The 21,322-nt window shown below is 34.8% G+C and overlaps 2 protein-coding genes across 4 annotated transcripts in view; one reads left to right on the top strand and one right to left on the bottom strand.

Moving 5' to 3' along the window:
- Positions 1-21,322, top strand: part of SLC25A12 (solute carrier family 25 member 12) — a 164,348-nt gene that overhangs the window by 26,122 nt on the left and 116,904 nt on the right. The gene's annotated exons all lie outside the window — the stretch shown is intronic.
- HAT1 (histone acetyltransferase 1) overlaps positions 1-21,322 on the bottom strand; it is a 41,787-nt gene that overhangs the window by 13,817 nt on the left and 6,648 nt on the right. For all 3 annotated transcript variants that reach the window (XM_024561599.4, XM_053918776.2, XM_053918777.2), the window contains exons 3-8: positions 19,976-20,051; positions 16,494-16,614; positions 5,632-5,811; positions 5,239-5,360; positions 4,633-4,737; positions 4,194-4,300 (exon numbers count right to left, since the gene is read on the bottom strand). In XM_024561599.4, the coding sequence (XP_024417367.1) occupies positions 4,194-4,300; positions 4,633-4,737; positions 5,239-5,360; positions 5,632-5,811; positions 16,494-16,614; positions 19,976-20,051 (711 nt within the window). The remainder of the gene's footprint in view (positions 1-4,193; positions 4,301-4,632; positions 4,738-5,238; positions 5,361-5,631; positions 5,812-16,493; positions 16,615-19,975; positions 20,052-21,322) is intronic.

The following is a 21,322-nucleotide window of genomic DNA, read 5'->3' as shown; positions in this document are numbered from 1 at the left end:
ATCTTGTGTAGAGTTTTTTAGCAAAACATTAAATCACCCAAGTGACTCAGCCCCACTATAGCCCAGGTTTGGCACCCTGTGACTTCTGGCTTTTCCCAAAACTAAAATCACCTTTGAAAGGGAAGAGATTTCAGACTGTCGATGAGACTCAGGAAAATATGATGGGGCAGCTGATGGTGACTACAACGAAGGATTACGCATAGTGTTTTGAACACCGGAAGAGATGCTGGGAAAACCGTGTGAGATCCCAAGGTGCCTACTTTAAAGGAGAATGAGGCATCACTGTCCTATGTATGAAGTTTCTTATATCTTTTTCAATAAATATCTTTTTCATAGTACATGGCTAGATACTTTCTGGACAGACCCTATATGTTATTTGTGAAATTAGAGCAACTCTTTTCAAATGTAAATTTTTGACTGATGTGTTATCATATGCATCTAGTTTTACTTTCAATTAAAGTAGCTGTATAAACCAGATTCAGTTTTGGATAATCAATTTCAATTTCGAGTATTTTCTGATATCTTAGGATTCCAAAGCTCAATATATATAACTTCCTTACTTTAATTCAATAACCTTTATAGTCTGCTATATACTTCTTTCAGTTAATTTAAAAAAATTCTTACTCAAAAACAAATCTTTATGTAGAAAAATGAGAATATGGTTTTGATCTTTTTTTCATTGCATCTGAATAGCATAAATCTTACTTTATGTTTGTCTATGTTATTCACATTAGACTAAGTAATGGACAAGTCAAAACATGATGGGTAGAAAGAATACTGCACAATCAGAGAACATAAGTTTGAGTCCCATTTCTGTCATTCACAGGTGTAGGACCTTGGCCAAGTCACTTCACTCTCTAAATCTTCATTTTCTGATCAGTAGAGGGCTTCAAACAAAGAATGTTAAAATCTGAGCTAATTCATAGATCACAAGACTTAATATTGTTACAATATCAATAATACTCTACAAATTACTCAATGCAATCCCTTCCAAAATCCCAGCTGGCTTTTTTGTTTGTTTCAGAAATTAACAAACTCATCCTAAAATTCATATGGATATGCAAGGAACCCAGAATAGCCAATACAAACTTGAGAAAGAACAAAGTTAGAGGACTCACATTTCTTAATTTCAAAACTTAGTACAACAGTAATGAAATTGGTGTGGATCAGGATAGACATGTAGATCAAGGAATTGAACTGACAGTTAAAAATAAACCCATACATTCACAGTCCAGACAATTCAACGAGGGAAAGAATAGTCGTTTAACAAATGATTCTCAGACAAATGGACTGCCACAAACCAAAGAATGAAGTTGGATCCCCTTTTTTCACACCACACACAAAAATACACTCAAAATGCATTATAGACCTAAATGTAAAAGGTAAAATTATAAAACTCTTAGAAGAAAACACAGGAGTAAATCTTCAAGACTTCTGGTTAGGCAATAGTTTCTTAGATAACAGAACCAAAAACATGAGCGACAAAAGAGAAAATAAATAAATTGGGCTATTATAAAAATTTAAAACTCTTGTTCTTCAAATGATATCACTAAGATGATGAAAAGACAAACTGTGGAATGGGAGAAATATCTGCAAGTAATATATATGAGACTTGTATCCAGACTTCTTATATAAAAAACTTTTATAATTCAGTAAGACAACCCAATTTTTAAAATGGGCAAAGGATCCATATACACATTTCTCAAGAAGATATACAAATGGACACAGAAAGACGCTTAACATCACTAGCCACAGGGAGATGAAATCAAAATCAAATGAAAGCCCACTGCATGTCCACCAGAATGACTAGAATGAGTAAAAAAGAGAACAAGTATTGATGATGGTGTGGAGAACTGAAACCTCATACATCCCTGGTGGAAATGTAAAATGATACAGCCACTTTGGAAAATAATGTGGTAGTTCCTCAAAAGATGAAACATAGTTACCACACTTTCCGTAATTTCTACTCCTAGGTATGTCCATAAGGCATATGCAAACATTTCTGTTGTCAAATGTCATGATCCTGGAAGAAACAACTCATTGATTCTATCTATAAAGTCACACAACTGAGATGTATTCAAATGCTATATACCTTAAGATACTGACATCCTCAAAAGGAAGATGGTACATGATATAAAGAACTGTCTTCTAGTATTTTATTTTAAAATTAAGTGCTAAAAAACAGAAGAAAACGGGTGGCAATTACACCACAAATACCTATGTATCCTGTAACATAGGCCATCAATGGTGAATTTTAACGATCACTATATCTGGCTCTATGTCAAAAACCATATCAATAGAAATAATAGCCTGAAATGCAAAGGAAGATCCAAAGACTGCTAAAAATCCACCAAGTTAAGAAATTTACAAAATAATGGAGAAATAGGCTATTGAAATGACTGAAGAGTAGAAAATTCCACTTTTTAAAAGGACTAGGTATGGAACCTAGAAGAAATATCTTAATGAGAAGAGCTGATAAGGCATTTTTAGCATTTTATAATGCCAAGAAATGTTCATGCTGAAAGTAAAGGCTGATACCCCAGTTTTCAAATTCAGAAGTCCTTTAGCATGTTTAGCCTTTTTTCTTTAAAGACTTCAGTTTGCAATGAATAAAGGCTACTATTATTGATGACTCTTCACTGAGATTTAAGAAATAAAATTCTTTATCTGCTAATTGGTGCCAAGTATCAAGGACTTTATTGGTTGGAGCAGACAGAAGAAAGTGGTTAAAAGGCTTCACAGAAACAACCCCTGCTGACACATTACCCACTAGAGAAGACAAAGACTACTTATGTGAACTCTAAATCTCCAGATTAAAATCACCAAAAAAAAGTCCAAGCTCTGTAAGTGAACAGAAGCTAAGCAATTTTCAGCTTACCTAAGAAGAAGTTATTGTTTGTATTATATTTCTATAATTTTACAAGTCACTAGGCTAGTGAAGATGTCAAAAAAACTTTTGATATAAACTAACTTTAGTAATAACTGCTTTATCTCCGAAGCTTCCAAACCATTCTGTGGTAATAGGAAAGTCAGATAAAAATATAATTCAACTCTACAAACATGGAACTCCCTTTTAAAAACAACATGCCTTCCCTCTAATTTATTAATCTATAGGATCACTTAAAAATCTCTTTTGGGGTAACTTTAATTTTATTTAGCCTAGACAAGCAAAACTACTATATTACATGAAAAAGGAAGACACTAATAATCTGCCCAGTAGCCTATTTATATTCTTTAGTTCCATATCCAGTATATTTTTTGATGTCTTTAAACAAACTGATAAAATTCAAAAATAGCATTTTTATTAAGTTAACATTTTGTACGTGTTAAGTATTACAGTTCATCTGATGACTTCTCATTTGTAAAAAAATTATGTCAAAGTTTTTTGGTTTTGTTTTTTTAAAGAGAGAGGGGAAGGAGAAAGTAAGGGAGAGAAACATCAATGTGTGAGAGAAACACGGTTCAGTTTCCTCTTGTATGAACCCTGACCAGGAACCAAACCCACAACCTAGGCACATGCCCTGACTGGGAATCGAACTGTCCACCTTTTGCTTTGCGGAATGATGCTCAACCAAGCCACAAGGGTCAGGGCTGATGACTTCTCCATTTAAAGAGTAGAGTCTCTTTCCTTCTTCTAAGCATTCCCTTCATAATACTACTTCTATGGCTAATTCACAGTGAAAGATGTTTTTAAAATAAACAGGCCTACATTTCACCCTATAAACTACTGTTGAGAAAGCACACATTTTAGGAATATGAAACATAGCTTCAAGAAATGTGTATTCTATTCAGGAACTATTTACCTTGGCGTTTTTTCTCAGTAAGGTTTAGAATATTATGCCCCTACATGAAAATTAGAGCATGGTCTCTGGGCAATGCAACTGTTTGCTAAATAAAATGAATAAGTCATACCATACTTGCAGCATATTCATGCCTAACCAAGAATTCCCAATATATATTCAGTTCATTATCTTCAATTTGTTTAATAAGCACTTCACACATAGAGATGCAATCCAATCCCACAAAAGCTTATGATTTAAAATGGAACCTTAAGCCATCTTGAGACAGTTCCAAAAAGACCCAAGGACAAAGCTGTTTAAAATAGAATAGTTATCTCTGACAAAAAAAGAAAAAATCAATCAGTAAAGATTTTTTAGAAAGTCTCTTTAAGTAACAAATCAAATTCTACATACCCGTAATATCAAGAACAGAAGGAGATGCCATGTAGTATCTATGAACTGTTTCAAGAAGTTGAGCACCATGGCCTTGACCTTGAAATGGAGTCAGTATCAGCATCTGACTAGAGTAAAGAAATTATTTTAAAATTAAAATATCACAACATGACCAGTTTAAAAATTGCAAATCACTAGAGTATTATAAACATTTTAAAGTCTATGTGAATTTTTTTTTCCTATCAACTGTCAAGAAATCCAGAAATCATTGAGATACTCCAAATTGGCTTAATCTTCTTCAGTGTTTCCAAGGGAACAATGAAATAAGTCAGTACATAGCCAATGAATAATGGTGATTTTTTTTTCTAAACAAATCAACACTATTATAACAAGTATTGGAAACTTCGGCAGTTCCTTCTTCTGAAATAAAAGACAAGGCACGTGTTATACTGCCAATTACCTTACACGTGGCCGGGTTTTGTCTGGGTACACATAGTAATTATAGACTGTCATGTAGCCTACGGTCGCAAAGAGTGTAGCTCCATCCTTATTATACTTCTCAAATCTGCAGATAAAACAGAAAGCCAAGCAGGTCAATTACAGTCACGCTCCCATGCAGTGTCCATTTTCTTTTCCATTCTCTGACTGAATTTTCAGTGTCAGCAAGCTACTCTTTGAGGGCCCAATGGGTACACCTGCTATGTTCTGAATGTACAATTCACTTAATTGGTGTGCAGCAACTTGGATAAATCAGACCTCTTTACATCACTTCAGTGCACTTGCCTATTATAAAGATGAATAGGTGGCAAGTAAAAGAAAACACAGGCAAAGCTCATTTTACTGTTTAAGCCTACATTCAGGGGCCTAACGGACAACAGCATTTAATTCAGCTCTATTCTCAAGGCCTCCCAAAGCATAAATGAAAGAAAACTCAAGCCTCATAAACAATAGTTTTTCTTTCCTGGGAAAAATATCATTATACTGTCCCAATAATTGGGCCGCCACAATTAAAATGGTGGCTTTGTGGAGGTAATAAGGTCTACTGTTGCTTTAGAACTGTACTTACACTAGAAAGTAGTGCCATCTTTCATCATCCACGTCAATAAAGCTAGCAGTTTCAATAAACCACATCAAAAAGGTCTGAAGCCTTTCATGATATTCTCGAAAGCCTCTACATGTCATGTCAGCCTAGGGAAAAAGCCAGAAAAAGTCAGGTGAAACTCATCACAGAGGTAAGTGAAAGTGTGCAGAACACAAAACAATCCTGTGGGAAAATGTTTAGAAGTCTCAGATTAAGATGTGTACACAAACACACATACAAAGTAGATCTTTGTTTTTTAATGCTGACAAAAATTTGTTTCCTAAAGTTAGAATAAATTACTGAAAATAACAGCAAAATAGCACACAGGTTTCCGGTATGTGGAGTTCACACCCAAGAATTATTTAGATTTATTTTTACCTTGTATATTTGAAAGGTAAAATTTTCTCCTCCTGTTGGACTTAAAACAGAGTACGTATGGAGTAAGGTTCCAAATGGCTTGAAATCAACTTCTTTTTCCAGCAAAGAAAGAAAATCATTTGTGTTTGTGCAAAATCCAGGTGGAATGATTTGTCTAATTTTGCCCTCGACATCATCTGCCTAAGGAATGGAGGTTAAGGGACATAAGAAAACAATTAATAACAAATTTGAATTTTAGTTGAATATGCTTAATTTCTTTGAAATGAACAAAGATCACAAAACTTCAGTCCAGTTATAGAGAAGTAAACATGCAGTGAACTGGGAAGGATGGAGTTCCATGTGCATAGGGTACTGCCACACCAATCTGAGATGAGCATAAGCATAACATAGAAATAAAAAAGAAGAGGCAGGTAGCCTCAAACCAAGTGCCAAAATGAGAGCTATTAAATTTTCTAATATCATGTAGAAAATGCCGACCGACTCTATCCCTTCAGGACAATTTGAACTGGCCAAAACAAAAGGCTGCTTATCATTTAATGTGTATGAAGGAGGCCATGTTGTCCAAGACCTGAAGAGATCTCCAGGAGTAGTGACGTGAGGCTACAGTCTGACCAAAGCGACAGCAACCTCACAATGAACAAGCAGACCGGTCGTAACTCCCTCACACACCAAACTCAAAATTAAGATAATTTTAAAAATATGCTATCTTAGGAAACAGATAAATTGTATGAAAAGATATATTATTCACTCGTCCCTATAATGTGACATAATTCTTATGGAGTTAGATTTGTGACAGTAAAAAGAGACAAGCCTGGACAACAAAATTAAACTCAGAGATTAAAATTACCCTTGTTAAACAACCTCAATGAATGTTAAAACTATCAGCTGAGCAGACTTCATAATCCTTTTCAAAACCCCAAAAGACCACTTGATTGAATACATTTACTACTTCTCTTTAACCATGAATATTTGATGAAGTCTTACAATAAAGTATTACTGCTTCTCACCAGGCAATAAAACTTAATGAATTGGTCTCAACTTAACAAAACCTTATCCCTCAATACAGTCCCTAAAAGCCTGACATTACATTCAACAAAATGAGCTTGCAATCTATTCAAACTTTTTCCTGAACAATGAGGCCAGGTTTTTACTTAATGGAGTTTGCCGTGAGTTCAGCCGTAATGTTTGTATTGTATCTATTTCCACAAGGACTGACACAAGAACACTTTGTGTTAACTTACTAAGCAGCTCTTTCATACCGTTTACATGCATGATGGGTATTAGTTCTAAACCAAGACCCTTGCTACTTAGCATTCAAAACAGGGAAATTAAGATGCTTAGGACAAAATACACTACAAAAGGCTAATACAACATGCTACTAATTCCTGTCCTTTCAACCATCTTTTAACTAAGTAGAAGCAATGCACCTGCAGATGAATAGCATTTTATTATCATTCAGTTACATTTTAGGATACAGTACTGAGGATGGAGTTTATCACAAACAAGTTTTATTTTCAGTGCTTTGGTACCACCAACATTTATATATAACTTGTTTATAGCTATAAGGAAGAGAGCTACTATTCAAAATATAGCTCTTCAACATTTTGCCCAACATCTTATTTTTAATATGTACACCAGTCCTTGTAATCCATTCACACTCAAGATCAGATAGATAAACTACATCTGATAGGATTATTTTTATTTTAAAAGTACTGTTTGGTAAATATTTCTCCTTGAAACTGCTATCTAATGTGAGGATATCCTGTTAAGCATATTTTATAGACTCTGTACAGTTTCAATAATTACAAGAGGAAATTGTAATAAAAAGGAACAGTTTTAATGGGTCTGTTGTGTGGCAATTAAAATCCAAGGTAGTGATGGGTAAAGTAGTGTAATTGTAGTTCAAGTTTTAAAAAAGTAACACTACTTAAATAAAAAGGTTTATAATCTATCAGTTTAAAAGAAAACACTTCAAGGCATTTATAGTGTATATAATTTTAACTTTTTAAAAACTTTCCCTACGTCCTTGTCTTCTCAACAAGACACTGTAAAGCATGATCAAATAACTTCACATATTTTGCATCAAATGTACTTCAAAGATTTCTTAGGCACTCTTAAGTTTCAAGTAGCAGTTCTGGTGGAAGACATAGCAACACAAAGGTTTCAGCTCAACAAAAGTTGGAAGAGAGTTAATGTTTAACTTTCAGCTTTCAAAGGACACTTATTTATTGTAATAAATATCCTCAAATAAATATTTTGCTCTGGGCAAGTTTACACTTTAATAACTTTCACAGGGAATAAAAGGCTAAGTTTAAAAATAAGGAATTTGTTATTTGTAATAAATAAGAGAAAATGTACAGGGTAGGACAAAAGTAGGCTTACAGCTAGCTGTTTGTATGGAAAATACAGTAATAAGTAATAATGCAAGCATGAACTGTTTCATGTACTCACAACTCTAAACTACTTTTGCCCCACCCCGTATATCTGATATATTACCTAAAATACATAACATAAAGCCAAATAGCTTTTCAAACCTAGAATTCAGAACTTTGGTTCACTGAAGGAAAAATGTTATATTTCTCTACTAAATGGCTTCTGCCTTAGGAAAAAAATTCTATAGCCACCATATCTTTGAGATCTGTACTCTTTTTTCAAAAGAATAAATATATTTAGCTCAGTTAAAATATTCATTTTTCATAATGGATTACTGGCCAGATAAAATCATCACTAAAGAAAAACTCCATCGAACCGTTTTTAACTGAATGTAGAATTAAAGATTAACTGAAACCTTTAGCACCAATGATTGTGGCTAAAAGTTGAGATCCCATTTTTGAAGACTGCGGAAAAATTCCCTATCTTGGCGAATATAATTTAAAACTTCAATTAAAATTATGCAAAAATATAGTTATAGAAAGAATAAGAAATTAAGCTGAATAGATTAAGAATTCAAAATAAAACCTGATACCTTTAATTAATAAAGACCTGCCTTACAAATGTTTTCCTAACATTTGACAACTTTTTTTTTAAAGTATAAAAGTATTATATTTAGGTCTTACGTTAGGCACATCATGACAAAATGTTTTATAATATTGTATACTCTCTCACTATGGTCATTTCAACTCCCAACTTCTATACATGAGATGTACCTAATGAAGCAATTTTTGCTTTTCCTCATCACTGCATAAACCAATGTGCCTGAGAATAATTGGCAATCTGCTATAATAAAACTGTGTTTACACTTACATTTGTGTATGTTTGCACTATACATATTTGAAAAACAAATTACAGTAAGTCCTCACTTAATGTCAATGATAGGTTCTGTGACTTTAAGCGAAATGATGTATAATGAAACCAAGTTTACCACAGACTAATTGATAGAAACAAGAGTTAAGTTCCTACAACATATCATCAATGCTATAATGACACTGAATGAAACAAAGACTATTCAAGGACCTGCTATATCTCTTTAGTGTCTTAACCTAAACAGCATCATTTGTCTAAATTTGTCTGAGTTATTTTTCAAATAGCAATTTTAAAGACATGTTCAATAGGTGGCACTTGCTGTCCTTTACTTGGCTAAAGTGGCAGACTTAACATTAACTATGATTCTAAGGATACCTAAGATATTCTATAAAAGTAAGCAAAGAAAATTCCTTATCTATTTAATTTGCTCAATTTTAAATTCTCTGACAATATTTAAGTTGTAGAAATTTGATTATTGTTAGAGAAATTAACAGTTTAAACCTTTTCACTACTGGAAAAACAAAGGGTATATTATGTTTGTTTATATTACACTAGTGTATTGTTATGTGAATTCACACAAAAAAAATCCAAAATAAAAACCTTATAATTTTAAATGTTAATATAATTAATTTAAAAAATTTCTATATATAACCAATAAAATATAAAAAGCTTTAAAATAAATATTGACACTTTATAGTCCATAAAAAGGCATGACTCAAAAAAAAGTCACAATTATCAAATAGAGAGTATAGTGAAATATTAGTCTAACAAAGATTATTTTTCATTTCCTCAAGATCTTTGTAAGTGCACAGGATTCTTCTGTACGAGACTAAAGAATTCAGAAAAAAAAACTGTATCTGCTCTTATCAACCCTCAAATTCAGTCTATATAATGGCAGACAAGATAGATAACTGAAATTCACCTTATCCATGTATTTTAACCCTCCTCTACCAAACCTTTTCCAGAAATGCTACCAATTAGCAAGTCTGAACAATCTTACACACCCTTTCACTTAAAAGCAATGAAATTACCTCGAGAGGGCAGGAGGTATTGATAAAAGCAAAGTCAGGGACAATCATAAGATGAATAAACTATCAATGTGTGAGTAATCAAGTATTATAAAATTCAGAATTATGAATGAAGGCTTCCTTTAAAGGTGAAGCCTAGTAGGGATGTTTTACAGGCATCTTAATTGTGACTAAAAAATTTTAGGTGCAACTGGAGAACTCAGAAAAAGAATGAATAATGAAAGATCAATGTAATGGCAAAATTCTAATAAGCAAACTTCTAAGCAGATTTGCTATGGTTTCTGATTATCTAAATGGGTGCCTTTTTCATATGCAAAAATGTGACATAGTATAGTCTGCAAAATCTCAAATATGTTATATTATATAATAGACTCAAACCTAACACAACTCATACAAACATCTGATACCACCCCCCGAATTTACTTTTCCAATCTTCCCTTTTTCAGTTAATAGTACCACTATTGTTTAAGCAATGAGGTCTTCCTTATTCCTCTTTCCCCCATCCATCACGTTTAAGTCAATAGCAAACCCTAGCTCTCCCTCCAAAATATATCCTCAATAAAACTAAATGCCATAACACTGCAATGTTCTGGTCTCCTTTCTTTCACTATTGTCCCCTACAGTGTTCTTTCCATAGCAGCCAGAATCATCTTTAAAGTATAAACCATATCATAGGACCCCCACCTACTTAAACCTGTAAAAGCTATCAACTATTCTTACCCCAAATGATCTAGCTTTTGCCAAGCCCTTCAATTATTTCCTACACTCCTCTCCATCACCACAGTGATTTAACAATGACGGTCTTCCTGGACTACAAAAATGCCAAGAGTATTCTCATTTCAGGACCTGTGCATATGTTGGTCCCCTTGCTGACTAAGCTCTTCCCTCACATTATTACATGGCTGGCTCCTCTTCATTCAGGAATCAGTAAAATGTTTCTTTCATAAACACTATATGATTTTAATTTGTTTGTTTACTGACTGTTCCTGTTGGCTAGCCTATAAACTCCATGAGAGCAGTGACTTCGTTTTGTGTGCCATTATATCTCCAGTATCAAGAAAACAAAAGGCACGATGGAATAAACATTCTCACTGCAAACTGACATAGAAGAGGTAAACCAGTTACCCCAACATCCATTACCTATTCTTTTTTTTAATAGGGGAAAAAAGTGTTTGCTTGAATGCATAATTTAAATAAATGATCTTTGACCATGAAGCAAATAAATAATCTTACAAAAAGACATTATAAAAGATTAATTCCTTATTCACAACAGAGGACTTCTAAATGGAAAAACCTGGTTTTCAATAATGGAACAATTAGAAGTCGATGCAAATACATAGCTACTTTCCCTGCACACAGTACTTGAAAGATTTATCAGTAATTAAGTCAATAGTTCCTTTGGAAGAAATCAGTTCAACACTATCAGCTGGAACTTAAAAACCCACCAAAACCCTCACACAACAGTGAGTTCTGTACAACACAAGAAAAAAATACCACCTTTATTTTTTAGTAAGAGTATCTAGCTGGGCTCGAGAATTAACAATCTAATAAGAAATATTTGATTATGGAAAACTCCGTATTTTAATAAGTCTGTGTTAAACACTAGTTTAGCTAAGATTAAATCTTTTCAAACAGCAAATCACCACGACTACAGCATTACTCAAACACTTTGAAATCTGCAAAATTTAAAAAAATTTCAAGGGATGCAAACCACTGAATAAAACAAATACTGTATTAACTAAAGTTATATATTATCTATCTGACAAGTTCAGCCATCTTGAACAGGACTGGGAAGTGGCAACAAAAAAAAAGCTAAGTGCTCAAACTATTTCTGACACTAAATTTGAATGGATGTAAGAGACTATTTTAACCTCTTTCATTCTATAGCCAATTTATGTTAGAGTTCCATTAAGTTTACAAATATGATATTTTTACCCATAAGGAGATTGTCTGCAAGAGGGAAACCCCTTGTAACAGCAGTAAATTGAGAGCTAATAGTATAAAAGTATGGGAGTGAGAACAGAATAAAACATATGTTGTAAAAATAAAACTATAGAAATAAAACTAGTAAGCACAAGAGCCAGGGCCCATTTAGAACTGGTCATAAACAATCCTAACATTTTTATTTCTATTTATTTATGTTTAAGTATATTTTATTGATTTTGCTATTATAGTTGTCCCATTTTTTTCTCCCCTTTCTCCCCCTCCGCCTTGCACTCCCATTTCCACCAGCATTCCCCCACCTTAGTTCACATCCATGGGTCACACATATAAGTTCTTTGGCTTCCCCATTTCCTACACTATTCTTAACCTCTCCTATTCTGTGTCTACTGTTGATGCTTCTAATTCCTTTTACCCTTTCCCCCATCCTCCCCTCTTCCTATCCTCACTGATAACCCTCCCTGTGATCTCCATTTCTGTGATTCTGTTTCTGTTCTAGTTATTTGCTTAGTCTGTTTTTGTTTTTAGGTTCAGTTGTTGATAGTTGTGAGTTTGTTCTCACTTTACTGTTCATAATCTTGATATTCTTCTTTTTCTTAAGTCCTTTTAACATTTCACATAATAAGGGCTTGGTGATGATGACCTCCTTTAACTTGACCTTATCTGGGAAGCACTTTATCAGCCTTTCCATTCTAAATGATAGCTTTGCTGGATAGAGTAATCTTGGATGTAGGTCCTTGCCTTTCATGACTTTGAATACTTCTTGCCAGCCTCTTGACTGCAAGATTTCTTTTGAGAAATCAGCTGATAGTCTAATGGGAACTCCTTTGTAGGTAACTGTCTACTTTTCTCTTGCTGCTTTTAAGATCCTCTCCTTCTGCTTAATCTTGGGTAATGTAATTATGATGTGTCTTGGTGTGTGCTTCCTTGGGTCCAACTTGTTTGGGACTCTCTGGACTTCCTGAAAGTCTATTTTCTTCACCAGACTGGGGAAGTTTTCCTTCATTATTTTTTCAAATTAGTTTTCAATTTCTTGCTCTTCCTCTTCTCTTTCTGGCACCCCTATTATTTGGATGTTGGAACATTTACAGTTGTCCCAGAGGTTCCTAAGCCTCTCCTCATTTTTTGGAATTCTTCTGTTCTGGCTGGCTGTTTATTTCTTCCTTCTGCTTCAAATCGTTGATGTGAGTCCTGGTTTCCTTCCTTTCACTGTTGGTTCCCTGTATATTTTCCTTTATTTCACTTTACACAGCCTGCACTTCCTCTATTTTGCATCTGTACTCAATCATTTCTGTGAGCATCCTGATTAACAGAGTTTTGAACTCTGCATCTGATAGGTTGGCTATTTCCTCATCGCTTAGTTCTTTTTCTAGAGTTCTGTTCTGTTCTTTCATTTGGGCAAAATTTCATTGTCTCAGCGCACCCATTATGTTGTAAGGAGCGGAGCAACCCACATTGCTGCATTGTGGCGCTGTATGTGGGGGAGGCATCAGAGAGGGAAAATGCTGCTTGCTCAGCTCTTGACCCATTTTTAGTCACTTGCTCCGCTACCCACAAGCAAATTGGGCCCTTCTGGTGCTGATTCCCGGGAGAGTCTCTCCAATGAACTCTCCTGTGCATTGGGAGTTTCTCCCACTGCCACAACCCCCCCCACATTTTTACAGCCAGAGGTTCTGAGGCTTTAGTTTCCAACACTGGAACCCTGGGTTGCGCAGTCTCTGGCTCCCCAGTTGTTCTTCCCGGCTTATTTGCTGGCAAATGTGGGACCACCAGTCTGCCAGCTGCTGTCACTCTTGCCCCATCTGCAACTTTGCCGCACATCCTTTCCACCCTGGCCGCTCACCTCCGCCTATCCTACCAGTCTGGATGAATGTTTCTTCTTTAACTCCTTGGTTGTCAGACTTCCATACAGTTCAGTTTTCTGGCAGTTCTGGTGGGTTTTTTTTTTTTTTTTTTTAATTTGTTGTTGTCCTTTGCATGCGCTAGGAAGCAAAGTGTATCAACCTATGCCTCCATTTTGGCCAGAAGCCCAATCCTAACATTTTTAAATAGGATATTGTCATACACTATGCCTACTACTACTAAGTATTATCTCCTACTAGTCTTGATTTTTTACTAGCCTTGTGACCCTGGGCACACAAGTAAAAGTCCTTTACAATAAAACAAAACAAAAATTTTAAAAGGGCCAAATCAACCATTCCAAATAATAAACGGGTTTTAACAAAAAAAGAATGGGGCACGATGTTGGCATAAGTCAGGAGTTGAAAGCCTTGGAAAAGCCGGCTTGTTAATGCTTTAAGAACTGCTACTTCTATAGAAGTTAGGACATGTAGTGTGTACTAATACATAAGATCTTCATTTCCCACATTTTAATTCTCTGCCTAGTGTTATGTAGAAGTATTATCAATAATATGATAGATTTGATCTGATAAAACTTGTTGGCTTCATAGGTCCAAAGACCAAGAGCTTTTATTATAACAATGAAGTTTCCAATTTTCCATTTTATAAATGTGATTCAGTGAGGTAATTCTTGACAAAAAATTTTAATGCCTATTAACAGGAATACCCAGAAATAGAGTAAGTCTAAAACATATAATTCTCTTAAGTTCCCTCAAAGATTCATGTCTATCCATACGTGCAAACTACATTCAGCCCCATGCCAATATCCCCAGAAGTTTCAACTATTTCGGCATCAACTCAAATCCAAAACGTCATCACCTAAGTTATCTAAATCAGTATGGGTGAGACTCTGGGTATGACACAACATGGCACAAAATTCCTTTCCACCTATGAAACTGGAAAACAAGTTATTCCTAAAATACAATGGTGGGGCAGGGATAGGATAAAAGTTATAGACTTTCCCATTCCAAAAGGAAGAAAATGGTAGGAAGACAGGAGTCACTGGTGCCAAACAATATCAAAATCCAGCAGGTCCATTCCATTAGATTTCAAAGCCTGGGAATACTGTGGCCTGTGGCTCTACCTTCTGGGCCTGAAGCTCTACCCTCATTGTCATCCTTTTCATGGAAGGGTGTTTGCAGCTGAGTCCTGTTATCCACCTGTTCCCTGCCTACAGAATTTTAAAAGTTCATCAGCCTTCCCTCATCCTGTCAGTCCAAACTGGCAGTGTTTCTGCTGACATAATATTCTCAAAACCCTTGTGAGTCACCTGTGTATGTTACGAAGGTTCTCACCATTATATAAGATGGTGCTCCACAGTTGTTCCCTGATCTCTATTCAATCTTTATTCCTGACTTTTGCTGAGACTACTGAGGAGATCCATGGGTCACATGCCTAATCTCTTCAGCAAGAGCAAAAGGTTATCTAGCCACACTCTTAGCTTTCTCTCCAGAGCATAGTTTCTTGACAATGAAGTCTTCTAAATTTTAGTGTCTTCTGCAAACTGGATAGGCTGAGAATCTCCCAAATCCAGTCCTAGATCTTTTTTTGCTCTAACAAGTCACCAGAAACTTAGAGGCTTAAAATAGAAGCTCATTCTCTCACTGTCTAGCAGCGAAGTCTAAAATCAGTATCTCTGAGCTCAAATCAGCATGTCAACAGGTTGACCACACTCCCTCCAGACTCTAAGAGGAGAAACCGCTCCTTGCCTCTTCCAATTTCTGGTGGCCACCATTCTTTGGCTTGTGGCCACATCACTCTGCCTGTGGTCACACTGCCTTTTGTGGGGCCATAATTCAGCCTGCCATAGATGTATATACAGGGTCTGGCATGAGTAACACCTGCTTGAGTGTGGATGGCAGGATAATATATGGGTATAATAATTTATAGTTTTAATTTGAACATTTCACCTAAAGTGTCATATGGTGTGCTTGAGTGTGATATTGTTGTTTCAGAATTACATGGTTATGATTTTGTAATAAAAGGTTTTATAATAAAAAAAGGACATTATTAGTGCCAGACTCTGTATAACCCTCCAATGCCTCTCTTTACATTCACCCTCTTTTGGTTTTTTGTTTCAAATAGTTTTATAATGTAATTAGCTGAATTACCCATGTTCATAAAGGATTACATTAGCAAAGTTTGTGAGATTAGAAATGCAGCAAGAGAAATTTAAATAGGCAAATTCTACATGAAGTAGAATAGAAAATTTAGCTATTTCCCTCCATCTTATTTAACTTCTGGGAAAGGAAGTAATTTTCATGTGCATCATAAGAAACAAAAGGTGGTAAATAAAATATAACTCTGATCATAAAAGCGAAGGTTTTTAGGGAAAAGGTCCACTCAGGAAACAGATCAGGCTAAGGATCAAAACTGCAAGGTTAATTGAAATGACAGGTAATCATCTCCATAACTAAAGACTGAATATATGGTTTTAAAGCTACTATACAACATATTCTTTCCTCCCTGAAACCTTTTTAAAGACTTTATTTTTAGAGAACAAGGAAGGGAGGGAGCAAGAGAGGGAAAGAAACATCAATGTGTGGTTGCTCCATGTGCCCCCCACTGGGGGCCTGGCCCACAACCCAGGCATGTACACTGACTAGGAATCGAACCAACAACCCTTTGCTTTGTAGTCCAGTGCTCAATCCACTGAGCCATACCAGCCAGGGCTTACACCTTTAAATTTTAAAACCTGTTTTATACTCAATTGGAAAATAAAGTCTAAAATAAATTTATTTCTCTTCTTACCTCTACACAGTCAAAGTTCTCATCAACTTTCGATGCATATTCAACACGGAACATTGTTGACAGGCTACCAGCAATATAGTATAACAGTATCTTCAGACCCTTGTAACCAAAAGCAGTTTCACTGAAAGGGGGAAAAACAGCAGTAATCTAAGACCCCAAAATGAATCTTTGCAAAGTCATTTAAAATATAAACCCTATATACCAACAAGTTTAGCTTTGTGGGTAGTTTCAAGATTTTAAACTATACTTTTTTTTTTTTTAATAAGAAATATTTGTAATGAAACTGTGCCTCAGTTTTCCTCATTTATAAAATGAGACTAATAGTTCCAATCTCAGGGATATTGTTTGGGTTAAATAAGCAAGTTAATACATGTAACCTGCTTATAACATTGGCACACTGTACAAGTATTCAATAAATGTTTACTACTAATACCACTGCTACTGTTGCTGCTGCTACTATTACTACTGGCACTAGGAGGCATTTAACATGAGAAACAAGTAGTGTTAAATTGGCACCTGGCTAGGCAAGCAACTAAGATGTAGCTTTGGCCCAGTCCTTCCAACTTACCACTTGCTTCTATCACCAACATCCAGAGCTGCTTAATGTGGTGATAACACTCATCTAATTACACTCCTCTATGAACTCAGAAAGCAGCTCCAGATCTGCTGCTATTTTTCTAACCCTACTTCCTGTTATCCATTATGCCTTGCTATTCCCTTTGTCAGCTTAAAAAGTCTTTTTAAAAGTGAATTCTACACTATCCAGAATAGGTAAATCTAGAGACAGAAAGTAGATTAGTGATTGCCCAGAACTTGGGAGGGTAAGGGAAAGGGGGCTGACTAATTGGTTAGGAATATTTTGGTGGGAATGATGCAAATGTTCTAAGATGATGGTAATGGTAGAACTATGAATATACTAAAAACCACTGAATTGTACACTTTAAAATAGGTCAAGTATATGGTAAATTATCTCAATAAGCTTTTTTTTTGGTGACTTCTGAAAGAAGAGTGTCTGAAAGAAGAAGTGGCACTTCCAGATTTCTGTCTAGGCTAACAAAATAAAGTGTGAGCAATGTCCACTCTAGGATCCTGAAAGTTAGGTATAGTAGAAAGGAGTGGCAACGGTAATAGGATCAAGAATGTCATGATTGGGTCATAAAATACAGGGTTACCACTATTACGTGACTGTTACCTGTCTACCTTAGAAGAGGGGTACACCAGCACACCACTTTTAATGTCATGCAAACCAGACAAAGGTGCAAAATCCCATTAAAGGCAGTATCTATAAAATCAGGTCCTATCTACTAAGATATTACCACAGAAAGAGATTTTAAATAAACAGCAGTAAGAGGAAGAAAATAAAGTAAACAGAAACCTAAAGAGAAAACATTCTTATTCTATAATAAAACTTGTTTAAAATGTGAAAGGCCCATATTCAGGCATGAATTAATATAGTAAAACGTAATTCTTAATATTTAAAAGTACATTAAATGTTCAATACTATATATTTATATTGAAAAATTCTCAGAAAATTTGTTCCATAAAAAGACATTTTTCTATTTAAAAACACATTAAATATATCAAAGGTATTGAAATAACGCATAGGGAAAACGGCCATAAAGGGAAATAATTTAAATGTCAACTATGTCTAAACACTCTTCCCTACTACAACAAACCAGCGTTCTTGGGAGAATGACTGACTCCCGAACTAGTGGAAAATGTACAAGATGAATCTGAAACATCTTACTGTGTCAGAAAGTAGCGGGTCCCCCAAATGATGATAATCTAGCAAAAGGACTCAAAAGCTCGTCTGACAGAGTAGCCACTTGTTTAATCTGGGCTCATCAAAATTAATAAGCAACAGATTATAAGCCATTGAATTAAAAAAACAAAAGAATCCTTGAGTTTATTCTGTTATAAAAGAAATACGTGTGGGGAAGTAGAAAAGCTCTTTCCTATAGAGGAATGACACCTAATGAATGTAGTAGGTATGACAGAGTTAGAAAACCACCATTTTATAATCGTAGTAAAATACTGAAGGCAAAGCCAGTAGTGGATTTAAAATTACTGGGGACAAGTTTGATGGGAAATAGGATACTTTCAGTCTCAGAATATTCCCCCCCAGATTATATATAAATAACCGAGGGGAAAACATAATCCTTACAGTGGAGAAACCTGACAGATACCTCTGACCTAAGTGGCCCAAGTCAACTTCACCAACAATGGGACAAACTGATATCACGGACTTTCTGATATGACACACTGAGAAGGACAGATACAACTTCTGTCATAGTGCTACACAAATATGCATTACATGAATTCAATCATGAAGAAACAATCAAACTAATAAAGGTGTACAAAACTTGCCTATACTCTACAAAAACGTCAATGTCATGAAAAACAAACAAAGCCTGAGAAACTGTTTCAGATTAAAGAAGACTAAAGATATATGACAACTAAATGCAATATATGATTCTAGATTGGGTCCAGAACAGAGAAAAATGTTGTAAAAGAATTGTTGAAAATCAATTAGCAAATTTGAAATGTGGACTGCAATTAGAAAATAGCACTGCATCAATGCCAAATTTCCTGAGTCTTGATAATTCTACTGCAGTTACTGGCCTTATTTTGAGGAAATTCATACTAAAGAATTCAGGAGTAAGCGGTCAAGATATTGTCTGTAACCTACTCTCAGACAGTTCAACAAAATTATTCATATACAGGGTGAGGCAAAAGTAGGTTTACAGTTGTTCATATGGAAGACAATACAATAATTTATAAGAAGAGAGAATGATTAAAGCAAATATACCTAAATACTAACAACTGGTGAATCTAGATAAAGCCTATACAGAGCACACTATTCTTGCAACTTTCTCCAATTTTGAAATTTTTTTAAAAATCAATTTTTTTTAAAAAGGTAACTGACTATTCTAATAATGTAATGAAGACACAGAAAATTAAGGAATTGTGTTGAGTATCCCAGGACATACCTTTAGTTTCTTTTAAAAATAAATCTCTCTTAACGGTTTATTTGTCATAGAATATAACTTAAGCTTTCTTGCTTTGGTGGAGGGCGTTGTATTCTGCAGTAGAAGCAGTGTAGCAAAGTAGTGGTTAGAAAAGGAAGCAGTAGTTGTGAATATGGGCTCTGCAGTCAGATTGCCTGAATCTGAACTTCAGCCATCACATGTCCTTAGGCAACTATCTAGTTTGACCAACGTATAGTGTAACAAATGATAACACCATCACTAAGATCATTGTGAGAATTAAATGAGGTAATGTATCTATAGCACTAAATAATAGATAGTAAATAGGTGTCTCATTTTCACATATGCCCTTTTAATATATATTTTAAAATAAATTACATGAAAAAAATAACAGGAAAGAAAATAAAGTCTGATTTCTAAGTCTTAAAAATAAAAGGAATGAATTTCTTTTTTTTGGCCATACTGATTTGGCAAACATCTTACTAAGTTACTTACTCATCCCCAAAGAGCTGATGGGTATATTCAGGAAAGAAAGTTCTAATGTCATTCTCTAGGTCTTCAGGAAAACGAACTGTTTAAGATAAAAACATACAAACATTAAAGTTATTAAAGGTGACAGATTATTTCCATTTCTAGAATTTCACTACACTAGGATATAGTCAACATTTTTCTTAAATTGTCGCTTTTCTTTTATATGACTTACACTGGATTCTCAAGAGAGAAATGAATGATAAAAATTAGAAAACCACTTTGAGTACTTCTGCATCAAAAAGCTACTGAATTAGAAAACAAGGTATGACAGAGGCACCTGATTTAGTTTTCATTTTTCTGTATGCTTATATACAATGCAAAAATAAAAGAAAACAAAACAAGACACTTTGAGATAAAAGCTACAGCATCAAGGAAACAAAAACAGAATTTACAGGGAACACTGAGAACAAGAATAACCTGAGTTTGATGAAACCCCTACCATCATATCATTTCATGACTGAAAGATAATATATATGTTGTTTCTAGGTTTTGTTTTTGTTTTGTTCTGTTTGCTATTAAAAAGAACCCTGAAATGACATCCTTATATATACCTTCCTGTACTTTTACAAGTACACACAAGACAAATTCCTGGCAGTATAAATGCTCAGTAAAAGTACTGAAATACTTTCATAAATACTTCTTAAGTGCCCTCTAAAAATACTGTACTAGTTTATATACCCACCAACAGCTACTTAAATTCCTTTGTATCCCACGTCCTTGGCAATACTCTATACCCTCAACTTTAATTTCTACCAGTCCAAAATGGAAATGGGTATCCCGCTGTTATTTTTACTTGCATGTATTGTGAGTACTGATATTATTGAGCTGTCCTCACAGAGCAAGTCACTCACAGGGTACCAAAGTATTATCTAGCAGATTACTGATTTATACAAAAGGAAAGTTCTGTAGAGGTCGGGCACTCACCACCTTTCCAAATGATCTTAGAATTACTCATTATGAGCCTCCTGATTTAATGCAATATAATGTGTACAGCACCACTTATAAAGTTTTCTTACCAAAAATATCTAATCCAGTTTTACGAGAAAATATCTAATTCCACTTTACAAGAAATATAAAGGTAGGGGAACAAGTTACATACTACCAAAAGGAAATACAAATATACAGAATGTACATAATGAAGAATGAAACTGAAGAAGATACAAACAAATGGAAGCATATCCCGTGCTCGTAGATAGGAAAAATTAACATCATCAAAATGTCCACACTACCCAAAGCAATCTATAGATTCACTGCAATTCCTGTCCAGACATCAATGGCGTATATACAGAACTAGAACAGATATTCCAAAAA

This window comes from Desmodus rotundus, chromosome 2, assembly GCF_022682495.2.
Source record: "Desmodus rotundus isolate HL8 chromosome 2, HLdesRot8A.1, whole genome shotgun sequence".
Classification (NCBI taxonomy): domain Eukaryota; kingdom Metazoa; phylum Chordata; class Mammalia; order Chiroptera; family Phyllostomidae; genus Desmodus; species Desmodus rotundus.
The sequence above is the reverse complement of the archived record's forward strand: the minus strand, read 5'-3'. Positions and strand labels throughout refer to the sequence as shown.